This window comes from Musca autumnalis, unplaced genomic scaffold (assembly GCF_047663935.1).
Source record: "Musca autumnalis isolate F117 unplaced genomic scaffold, ASM4766393v1 scaffold_1, whole genome shotgun sequence".
Lineage (NCBI taxonomy): Eukaryota > Metazoa > Arthropoda > Insecta > Diptera > Muscidae > Musca > Musca autumnalis.
This window is the reverse complement of record NW_027411644.1, coordinates 262,432,919-262,445,247: the sequence shown is the minus strand read 5'-3', so window position 1 is coordinate 262,445,247 and position 12,329 is coordinate 262,432,919. Positions and strand designations below refer to the sequence as shown.

The following is a 12,329-nucleotide window of genomic DNA, read 5'->3' as shown; positions in this document are numbered from 1 at the left end:
GGTATACCCCGTATGGAAGCTGAGATATTCGCTTTGGAAAAAACGTTGTCTTTTTATCCACATAAGTTTTTTGCCCATTCCGACCCCTAAATATTATCCGACCATCACCAAAATCAATAGGCTTCTTCCCCTCCGAGACCCCATCAACATCCAAAATTTCGTGACGATTCGATTAAAATTGCGAACTGTAGCGTGATTACAAGGTTTAGATGGACAGACGGACGGAATGACGGACGGACACACATAGCCAGATCGACTCAGCTCGTCGAGACATTTTTCGATGCGTTACAAACTTTTTGGCCAAAACCAACTTATAATACCCTCCCCACATAGTGGTGTAGGGTATAAAAAACACTGATCGATAACACGTTTATCGACAACCCAGTTGTGTTGACACCAATACTACAACATTTCATTTCAGTTGTGCTGACAATTGACAACGCAACTCAAGTTTAGTGGCAATGCATAATCGATCCCTTAGTACCACCTTTCAGCCATTTCGGTGGAATTTTTAGACCACAAATCCTTGTATATATTTTTGCAAATTTCTGGGCCTAATTCGTTTTATTTTGTGATTAAACGAGTTTCTGTCTAATCAGATTTTCCCTACGTCCATCCTAACCATATATGCATTTTCATAGGTTTCCGCTGTCTAGTGATGAGTGAGTGACTGGCAGATCATCGACCAGACGAAACGAAAATTTTGAAACTTGAAATTTTGAGTGTGGGTGGTTGTTGGTGTGTAGGGGTGAGATAAGGCTCGGTTTTTGGAAATTCGAACTAGAAGTGTACGAAAAGTACTAAAAGATACCAAATATGGAGAACGGATGGAGTTGGCCAACATGGCTTGTAAATCATCAGCTTCTGTTTCCTTATTGTTATTAAGGCGACTTACAAAATTAAAAAAAAAACGAAAAGTTTATGATCAGCAATAAATAGTAGTATTTTTATTATTAAAGTGTTTAACAAATAATTTTGTTGTACACATACATATAGACTTACATATGCCAAACAAAACATGTTATAAATAAGATAACAAAATAAGGCTAAGCTTAAAATATAATTTATAATAGCTATCGAAAAATAAATGTAGAGAGTTTTAATTTTAAATGGCATATTCCTTAGAGGCTGAAAATAAACTAAATGGACAATGAGTAATAATCGTAGATTAGATATTAGTTCATTGACTTCTTGACAATTCTGAGGTTAATATTGAAATCAAATTCCAAAGAAACTACTTAAGAATAATTTAAAATTAATTTTGATTTTGCCAAGTATTTTTGCTTAAAAGTTAGTATAAAAATAAATTGTTACTAGAAGTTATAATTTAAAGCTATTCAACGACAAGAAATTCCAAACAAATGCTATGATAGGCAAAATTATGTTGTAAATTTAAAAAAATATATATTTTTGTTATTTTTAAGGTTTTTTTGCTACTCTATTTCTGTTGTTGTTAGTTATTATTATTTTTTATAAACTAGACATAAATACATTCTCGAAAAATATCAAGTGTCATCAATACGTATTTGTTGCTGGTTTCTTAACTATTTTCAATAGTTGTTTTGCTTAACACACTTATTTTTTTCGTATTCTTTTATGTAAATAAATAAGTGTGTATGCTGTGTGTGTGTATTTCTTTTGATTTCATTGTATGTTGTTTGTTTTTTCTCTAGTTCTTGTTTTTCTGTCAATTAAAGCACTTTTGTTTTACTAAAGTTTAAAATATAAATATAGGTATATAATGTTTTTTTTTTTGCACAATAATAATTTAGTAGTTTGGTTATTTTGTTTCTTTCTCTTTTAGAAGCCAAAAATTGTAATGTAATTAATTTTGTTTTAGCCAATTTTAGTTGTTTTTTCTCTTACAGATTTCCATTCAAAGTAGTAAAGTAGTGGTTGGTGAATATTTTGTATGCCAATTTGCTTTAATTTTGTAATCAAATTTTAAATTCGTTTCATAGATTTCTTTGGAAATTTACAATATTGCTGACTCCTTGCTTGTTTTAATTGTGTCCTTATTTAGACATAAAATTCCTGGAACTATCTTCGTAAGTCGACAACTTTTATTTTCTGTCCGGCATCCATTTGAATGTGCTGGGCTTCCTGTCAAGTTTAAAATGAAAAGATAAAAGGTTAGTATCGAAAGCTATTTACTTGTGTTAAAAAAAATAGGTCTCACCATAAATAGTGGCGGATCGTTTGGATGCGGATGAAAGCCTGACTGCCGACATTCAGCAATATAGTTCAGACCATAGTTTGGAGTAAGTATAAAGAAACCAGTACTGAAATTGAAATAAAGTCCAAATGATTTAAAATATTTAACTTCTGCATTGATTTTATTATTTTTATACCCTCCACCACAATATGGAGGGTATAGTTAAATTTGTCATTCCGTTTGTAACACATCGAAATATTCGTCAGAGACCCTATAAAATATGTATATACATATGTACATATATTCTTGATCAGCATAAAGTTCTAAATCGATATAACCATGTCCGCGTGTCTGCCCGTCCGTCTGTCTTTTTAAATCAAGATATAGCTTGCCATATTTAAGATAGAGCTTCATAAACCGGTACAGAAGTTCCTATTACTCCTAGGATGCTTTGTTATGAAAATGGGCTCTATCGTTTTGATATAGCCCCCATAAAAAGGTACTCCGGATTTGTGGTATTTTTAAGCCTTTAGCAACAATTTCCCGCGAATTGGCTGAAATTTGGTCTTTAGTCTTCTTTGTGGCTACAAAACTTGACACCACAAAATTGTCAGAGGCCCACATTTTAATATACATCCCGATTTTTTTCGTATTTTGAAGATTTCAGGCATATTATCTCACCGAAATTGCTGAAATTTGGCATTTAGTCTTCTTTGGGGTTAAAAAACCTTTTCCCAGAAATTTTTCAGTATAGGTTCACGTTTTTATATTTGGTATTTAGTCTTCTTTGGGGCTAAAAAACCTTTCCCGAGAAATTTGTCAGTATAGATCCACGTTTTGATATAACCCCCCGAAGAACTTTACCTCTCAATTTTCGGCATTTTGATGGTTTTAGACAGATTCTCTCAGCGAATTGGCTGAAATTTGGTCTTTAGTCTTCTTTGTGGCTACAAAACTTGAAACCACAAATTTGTCAGTATAGGGTCACGTTTTAATATAGCCCCCATAGAACGGTACACCCCAATTTTTTTGTTATTTTGAAGATTTTAGGCTTATTATTTCACCGAAATGGCGGAAAGGTAGTATTTAGTCTTCTTTTGGGGCTAAAAAAAACTTTCCCCAGAAATTTGTCTTTCTGGAGCTACAAAACTTTCTCCAAGAAATTTGGCAGTATAGATCTACGTTTTGATATAGCCACCATAGGATGGAACCTCCCGACTTTCGGTATTTGGAAGATTTTAGCCAAATTTTTTATCGAAATAGCTGAAATTAGGTATTTGTGGTCTTCTTTGGGCCTAAAAATAGTCCCCAGAAATCCCCAGAAATCCCCAGAAATTCATAAGTATAGGTCTATGTTTTGTCCTAACGGAACGGTACCTCCCGATTTTTGGTATTCTCAAGGTTTTAGCCGCATTATACTACAGGAATGATTAAAATTCGGCATAAAGTCTTCGTTGGGAATATACAACATTCCTGCAGAGAATTATCGGTATAGGTCCATGTTTTGATTTAGCCGCTATAGAAAGATATTAAACATGCCTACATATAATTGTGGGTATAGATGTCCTGACATAAAGGTCCCGAATTTCTAAAAAAATAGTACGGTGTTGAAATTTCGATCCTGATTACAATATAATTTATTTCGTGGGCAAGCACATGTTTCCTGATATAATGACCAAACATCTCTAAAAACCCTACAAGGCCCAATCTCCAATCCCACGACAGCGGGTTCTTGACCCAGAACCACACAACACCCTTGTTCCAACCAGCGGCTGCCACAACAGTGTATTTGTATCGTTTTTTTCTGTGTTGGGAGCAGCATATCCCGGAATGCCTGGTCCGGATGCTTTTGGTCCGTGTCGGAACGGAGGAAAAACTAGTGCCAAATGGATGTGCTCAGGTTGTCACATCCGCATCCACCACATACAAACTTCGGTGAGATGCAAAAGATGCCGGGAGTGGGTGATCTCATCTACGGTCCACGTGAGGGACTATGTTGCTGCATGCTACGTGACACAGCCGCCAGTGAGTAGTCGTTATCAGAATACGCTACTCCCCCGCAGTCCCCTCAAAAGCTCCCGCACATGGATCGCACCAAAAGCGGAGGTGGCGAATTAGCTTTAGTATTGCACCAGTCTGTTCAATACAGACCTATCTCGTTTGAGCCTGGATCTAATGATCTGTACATGGAAATTATGGGGATAGCAGTCAGGTGTGAAACTGCCGAGGTATAGTTGCTGAACGTATACATCCCACCGATAAACAGCTGTACTCCAGATTATAGGTCCAAATTAGCCCGCTTTTGGAAGGTCATAACAACCCCAGTAACCCAGTATCCAGTGTCAGGGAGTTGGCACTTTAAGTTAACAGGTTGATCGGTGAACATAAGCGGAACAAGTGGCTAAATCATCTGAAGATATGCAATATTAGCGCCAGAATAAGTGAATTGTGGGCAACGGTTAAATCACACTCGAACCCTGGAAATAATGACGATATCTCTGGAACTATTCAACCTATACCTTTCCTGTATTCTACCACCTCCAGACAGTTGCAGTCACATTTTTATACCCTACCCCACTATGTGCCACCGTGGTGCAATGGTATGCACACCCGCCTTGCACACTAAAGGTCGTGGGTTCGATTTCAACGGTGGAATAATACCCCTCAGTAATGTTGGCGACATTTCCTGAGTATTTCAGCCAAGTGGTATCTTAGGACACGAAGTTCAGACTCGGCAATAAACAGTAGGTCCCTTATCATTGAGCTAATATGAATCGGGATGCACTCATTGATATGAGAAAAGTCTCCCTTGTCCCGTAGGGGATGTTTGCGGAACAATTATTATTATTACACCACTATGTGGAGAGGGTATTATAAGTTGGTTTTGACTAAAAAGTTTGAAACGCATCGAAATAATGGTCGTAGACCCATGCATATATACCAAAATGAATGCTGAGTGGATCTGGCTATGTGAGTCCGTCCGTCCGTCTCTCCGTCTGTCCATCTAAACCTTGTAATCGCGCTACAGGTCGCAATTTTAATCCGGTGTTGCTGAAGGTTTCGGAGGGGAAGAAGCAAGTCTATTGATTTTGGTGATGGTCGGATAATATTCAGGGGTTGGAATAGGCAAAAAAATTATTTGGAGAAAAAGTCTACACTTTATTTCAAAGCGAATATCTCCTCTTCTATATGGGGTATATCAAAAGCAAAACCTGCTAATGAAAGTAGAAAATATCACCTTTGCAACGATGTAACGTAGGTTGTCGTAGGGGGTCAAACAACGAAGTTATCGCAATTGCCGCTAATAGAACCCAACTTTTCATTTTTACGATTTTAATAATAATGACGAATATCACAGCTTTGGTTCGGGACCTTCCAAAAACAAAGTCTGACTATGAAAGTAAAAAATCCCATATTTACAATAATGTAAAACCGGTTGGCGTAGGTGGCCAAATAACGGAGATATCGCAATAGTCGGTAATACATCCCATTTTTTTTGTAATCGCGCTGCACGTCGCAATTTTGATTGGATCGTCACGAAATTTTGGGTGTTAATGGGGGTCCCACAGCTTAAAAAAATATATTGATTTTGGTAATGGCCGGATATTATTCAGGGGTCGGAATGTGAAAAAACTTATTTGGAGAAAAATTCAACGTTTTTTTTTCAAAGCGAATATCACTCTTCTCTAAGAGGTATATGTCGAAAGCAAAACCTGGCAAGGAAAGTAGAAAATATCACCTTTACAACGATGTGAAGTAGTTTGTAATAGGTGGTCAAACAACAGAGATATCGCAATAGTCGGTAATACATCCCTTTTTCCATTTTTCACTACAGGTCGGAATTTTGATCGGATCCTCACGAAATTTTGGGGGTTGATGGGGGTCTCACTGAGAAAGAAGCTTATTGATGGTTGACGTACATCCCAATTTTCCAATTTTTTATTTGAGTTGTACTGACGATGCACTTAAATACGTTTCAACAAAATTGACTTGTATTAATGAAGATATTCAGAGCAAAGGCGCTAAGCTATCCCAATTTTAATATTTTGAATTTTACCAGTCAAGATCTAATGCAAAGGGGTAGTGATGTAGGGTATCACATAGCCTTGGCTCACTTGTTTAGATATTCTTTCATTTAAATACGTTTAACATTGTGGTAAGATTATAGGCTGTGTAATGGTCTCTCTTTGATCTGATTATAGCAATATGATAATATTGAGAAAACCAAGCTTACTTTTACTTGTAATATAACGCTGTTCCAGAATATATACCAAATAATTGGTATATTAATATTTAGAAGTTTATAACACTTTTCAATCTTTATATACACTCCTATAACTTCAAATTTAACTTACGTTTGATATTTGGGCGCACAGACAATAGCAATTGCTTCAGGCATCATTAACTGATATGCCAACTGAGTATGAAGATCCACAGATGATAGAAATGCTGTTTGGCTAGGGTGAGTCTATTAAAGAAGCACAAATTCATTCACACACTTTCCACATAACCAATAGAAAATAAACTTACATGAATCCATCCCAATGTTATTAGATTTTGATCATCCTGCACTTCAAATATTTCTTCTTCATTCATGGTATTACACGAATCTGGTGTACCATGTTGTTTGGGTATAATGATGTGTGTTATGTGCAAGCGATTTTTTGCCAACGATCCGGCCAATATACCGCAGGTTTCAACATTTTTAGCTGTATTCGATTTTGCCAATTGCAGGAAAATATCCATTGTGTTTTGTGGTATGACAACCATACGCAAGGAACCAGCCAATAAGGAATCGGAACGTTCATATTGTGGTTTTGCTGAACGATCAAAGGTTGGTTTTGAGGGAATGCTAAAAATAAATGAATTAATCGAATTAATGAAATGTTTAACCATATTTACGTTTATGCATATAGCTTACCTCATTCCTCTGCTGTCCTTATCGACATTATCACTTGGCAGCAGCAGGTTACTTTTTTGTCCACCACCTGTGGGAAAATCATTGGGATATACCACCTGATCGAGTAAGCCCATATCGGGTGCTGATGGTGTATTTTCAGGATCAATTTGAACATGCAGATTGGCGGGTATAATCGAAGAGCCATGAGATGAGCTTTTTGAAGCTGCTTCACGTTGCCGTCGTGCCTTTTCTCTTTCTAATTCTCGAACACGTTCAGCCTCTTTGTTAGCCAGAAATTGCTCGTATTCTCGTTGATAACGATCGAGCAATTTAAGCCGCAATTTCTCCGATGTGGGCATTACATCCTCTTTTATGAGTTTGTTAATGATTTTCATTTCTGACTTGATACTTGGAAAATCTGGATGCGTTCGTATCTTCTCCACAAAGAGAGTCAAGTATTTCATATATAAAATGAATGCATTCTCGTGATTTCCCTCGTTTAAGTAAACTGTAAATTAAATTTTTAATTTAATGAAAAATATCGGATGTTAATGGATGATAAATAAATAATCAGCCCGATCATGAATGTAAACTCCCCGTGAATTTTGTCTCTCTGCCGTTACAACTTAAAGGAGAGTTGATATTCATGATCAGGCTGAATAAATATTGAAGGATTATTAAACAATTGATGTTTCAATCTCTAGATCATGCATATCCTTCTGACAAGACCAGAATGCTTAGGATGACTGCCACGGAAGGGGACATTTAAACGGCTACAACAAAGGCATATCATAACTTGGTTGTCGTTAGTTCTGTCCTTTCCTCGAAATTTCTGCCCGTGGAGATGTCCACATTGGTCACAGCAATTCGGATAGTTTTATTTTTTAACCTTTGCAGGAGTTTGTATTGCATATCTCCAAGAAGTTAGTCTAAATATAAGACGGAGCGAGAATTGCCTTACATCTTGGTATCAAAGTCTCCTTATATGCTTTTCGAACTTTGTCCCTACATTTCACCTTCTGGTTAATATGGGTGGCATGTGAAGTGAAATGATGGAGATTATCAAGGATCGTCTCGTCATCGACGAAAAAGTTGTGTGTTGTCTTCTCTCGCTCAGAAAGTAAATATAAACCTTGAGGACATTGCCGGAAATAACTTTAGATTGCGCTTCAGGAAAACTATTGTGATGGTGCTGATCCCGGATGAAACTATTGTGCATCGTCTGTATACGACACCACCTGAATAAATGCTGGTGGATATGAGCCATATGCAATGTTAAATAAACAAGTAAAAAAGTATCAGTCGGCTTTGTCAACAGAGATATACCCTGAGCCTGTGTAAATTGAAACACTATTTTTCAAAAAAACTTTAGGGGGTTTCAAAATTTTGGTCGTATTAACCGACAAAAATTTTGATTAGGATTAAAGTTCAAAAATTTTGCGGAAAATGTACTTAAAGGAATGGACCGACATAGACCATGGGGGTGCCATAGGGGGTTTTTACACCCTTCGGGCTGTTTTCTCAAGAAGTATGGACTTGCCCCTGAAACACCTTTTACCATCGTAATTGAGGCAGCGAATGTAAGTTGCTTCAACAAAAATCAAAGTGATTCGATAGCAGGTCTTAAAGTGAACTTATCCGAAATTTTGTGTGGGAGGTACCGGATGAAGTGGACAAATAAAGTCCATATTCGAACCTAATCTATATCTGGTAGATATTATAAGAATGTGTAAAGTATGGACCAAATCGGTCATTCCCATCAAGAGTTATCGTGCGCACAATTTTTCCGAACATTTTTGAACTCTTGTGGGGTAGGTACCTTAAGGAGTGCACCGATATGGCTTATCTACGAACTTTAACTTTGGAAACAATATTACGAAAGCCAAATTTTGGACGGAATCAGCATATCCGTTCGAGAATTATCTTGCGCTTTCACCCATAAACATGGTGCAATATGGTTTTTTTAAACTTTCAGGCTATTTTCTCAGGAAGTATGGACTTGCCCCTGACGAAACTAGTACCGTCGTATAGGGGACAGAGGAAACAAGATGTTACAACAAAAGCCAAGGTGATTCGAGAGCAGGTCCTAAACTGAACTTTTCCGAAATTTTGTGTGGGAGGTACCCGAAGGAGCGGACCGATTGAGTCCATATTGGAACCTCATCTAAGTTTGGTAGAAATTTCACGATTTGCAAAGTATGGACCAAATGGGTTATTCCCTTCAAGAGTTATCGTGCGCACAAATTTTCCGAACATTTTTGAACTTTTGTGGGGGAGGTACCGGAGGGAGTGGACCGATATAACCCATCTTCGAGCTTAAACTAAGTTTGGACAAAATATTACGAATGCCAAATTTTGGAACAAATTGGTTCATCCGGTCGAGAGTTATCGTGCGTACCAGCCAGCCAGACAAACGGACGGACATTGCTAAATCGACTCCAAATTGTCTGAAACACATTTCGTCCAAACATACTCATTATTTCGATGAGGCACATTTTGCCCGTATGAAAGTGTATATACCCTCGTTAGCATAAATGCTGAGGGTATAAATAGGGGACAGTACTCCGATTTGTAGTACTTCGACATAGGAATTCAACGAAGGCTTGCCTTCCATTTTGCATTTTAGCAAACCAACGTTTGACATCATTGGGAAGAGTGGAGTTCATGATGCTAGATATCAGTCTGGAATGGATGGCAGTATCGAAAGTTTTGGACAGATCAAGTGCTGCCAGAATGGTCCGTTCGGGTGGTCATTCACAATCATTGTGTTAATCTTTTGCAAAGCGCTGGTTGTGCTATGGGCGTCCATGAATCCATGTTGATGAGGAGCGAGGTGGAAAAGCTGTTTCAGGGATGAAAGTAGTAGGGATTCTACAAGTCAAAGGAGGGAAATCAAGCGTTACGATTCTCCATTGGTGTCAAATTTGTCTGCCATCAGAATGGAAGTTAAGCGAGCCAACTTCAAAATGTTGCCAATTGGGAAGTCGGTAATTCCAAGATTTTTGTCAAGATTCTCAAACCTACTGTTCCCAACTTCTTTAAAATTATCATGGATATGTCATATATACGAAGGGCTTTGGATGGTTTGGACTTGAAGATAATTCTCTCAACTTTACTGGATGTAAAGTACATGGCCTGCAAATCGTGCTTGAGGGACTTGCAAGGTCCACAAACGATTTTAATGGGTCGCCATAGGATTCCTGTTGGTCAAAACGATCCTCGAGCAGTCCTTAAACTATATTTAAGGGTAAACGTTGTACTTGTCTGAGGAAGATACCGGAAGAAATTGTCCTCTATAGACGTTCTTGGAATATGACGAAATTGAGTCAAATAGCATTTGTAATCGGACTACAAGAACTATCTACCAATACCAATTTTCGAATAGCCCTTAAACTGCATTTAATCCCCATTTTTTTATCTTAATGCAGATTGATCACTGTTTATAGTCAGTTGTAGAACAATGAATCATCCAATAACTATAAACATTGTCAAGTGAAACCTCACGTAGTAGTACGTTTACATATAACCGGATTTAACAAACCCACTGGGTTTTAAATGTCAATTCCATTGCTTATATGTCAAACAAATCCTGATAAAGAAGGTTAACCCGGCAAAAAAGCTTTAGTGTGTACGGAGTTTAGAATGAACATCTGAAAATAACAAAACAAACGAAACAATTATTAAATATCAAAATATGCCATACCATGAGCCATGCGTAACATTTCCGTGCCCGAACGATAGTAACTGTAAGGGAAGACATAAGAAAAACAAAGATATTATTAATACACATACTACCGCTGTATTGCATTCAAGGACTGTATATAGTTTTTGCATTTTGGCGACCTATCAACAGGAGGATAACCTTCATAAGGATTCACATAACCTGCCACGGTCATCACAAATCGACCTTGTCTGAATGGACCTTCTACACTACTCATTCCTCATAATTAAGTTATGCCAATTGAAGAAGGTTATTATCGTCCCAATAAGCCAATAAGATATTATGAAAATTTTGTTATAAATAACTATTTTATAGACCCCGAATGCAATTGGAAATTCTAAACTAGTGGCCATTTTTTATTTGTGAAATTACTTACCGATTTATTGGTTGTTTTGGATCAATTTCAACCTTGCCATAATTTATAAGATATCGAATCCGTTCCTGCGGCTCAACAATACTCATGGCCATATTGTTAATGGCCTTTGATGAAGACATTTTTTGTTTATTTGTTTTTGTTGTTTTTTAATGATGCATTTGTCAAAGTTGTCAAAGTGATGAAAAAGTTAGAATGACGAAAAAGTTAGAATGGCGAAAAAGTGAGAGTCGTCGTTTTGTTTGTTATGGTAATTATGTTGATTCCAGATGATTTCTAGCAACATTTCATGTTTCGATCTATAGATCCATCTCGAGGGTTCTAGTGATTGAACGTAATATAAATCGATTTATCGATAGGTTGCAGGAAAATTTTAAAATTCTAATCGGTTTTTGCTATGAAAAGGAAAATGTAAAGTATAGTACACATTGACAAGCAAAACTGACAGTCATCGAAGTCTATTTCGTGAATATCAAAGACTAATTGAAAAATTTCTTTTACAATCTCTAAATAATACCGTAAACATTGTATTTCAAACGTTTTTAGCAAAATAAAAGTTGTTATTTGCCGGAAAATTGTCCTTAAAGTACGTTGACTGTCACTTTTGACTGTTAGTGTGTACTCCCCTTAAACAGTAGAGCTGGCAAAAAATCGATGGCACTATCGATAAAATCGATTATTTTTTAAAAATTAAATATCGATAAATAGTTTTGCCTATCGATATTATCGGAACAAAAACCACAACCTAAAGGGGAGTACACACCATCAGTCAAAACTGACAGTCAATGAACTTTTGTTACAATTTTCTGGCAAATAAAAACTTTTGTTTAGGTAATAATGTTTGATATACAATATGTAAAGTATTATTTAGAGATTTAGAAAGTAATTATTCAGCTAGACTTTGACATTAACAAAATGGACCTCGATGACTGTCAGTTTTGTTGGCCGGTGTGTACTATGCTTAAAATTCATTGAAATAAATAGGAATTTCGCTGCTTTTCAGTTTTGTGTGTGTGAGAAAGTTAAGGTCTGCGTACATAAGCTGCCTTGCCTGATTGCCTTGCTTTCCTGCTTCATTTCTGACATAATAAAAATAAAAGAATAAAGAAGGCCGAGCAAATTTCGAACTGGGTTGCCCTTTTCTTTTTTATTCTTTTATCAGAAGCAAGCAAGGTAAGCA

The 12,329-nt window shown here is 36.8% G+C and overlaps 1 protein-coding gene across 1 annotated transcript; it reads right to left on the bottom strand.

The window, feature by feature from the left end:
- Positions 1 to 918: 918 nt before the first annotated feature.
- On the bottom strand, positions 919 to 11,889 carry LOC141389489 (STAM-binding protein). Its single transcript, XM_073961072.1, has 7 exons — positions 11,153 to 11,889; positions 10,759 to 10,799; positions 7,077 to 7,563; positions 6,686 to 7,007; positions 6,511 to 6,623; positions 2,180 to 2,282; positions 919 to 2,103 (listed from the first exon to the last, which is right to left on the bottom strand). The coding sequence occupies exons 1-7, from the start codon at positions 11,269 to 11,271 to the stop codon at positions 2,041 to 2,043; spliced, it is 1,248 nt and encodes a 415-aa protein (XP_073817173.1). The 5' UTR covers positions 11,272 to 11,889; the 3' UTR covers positions 919 to 2,040.
- Between the last annotated feature and the right edge of the window lie 440 nt (positions 11,890 to 12,329).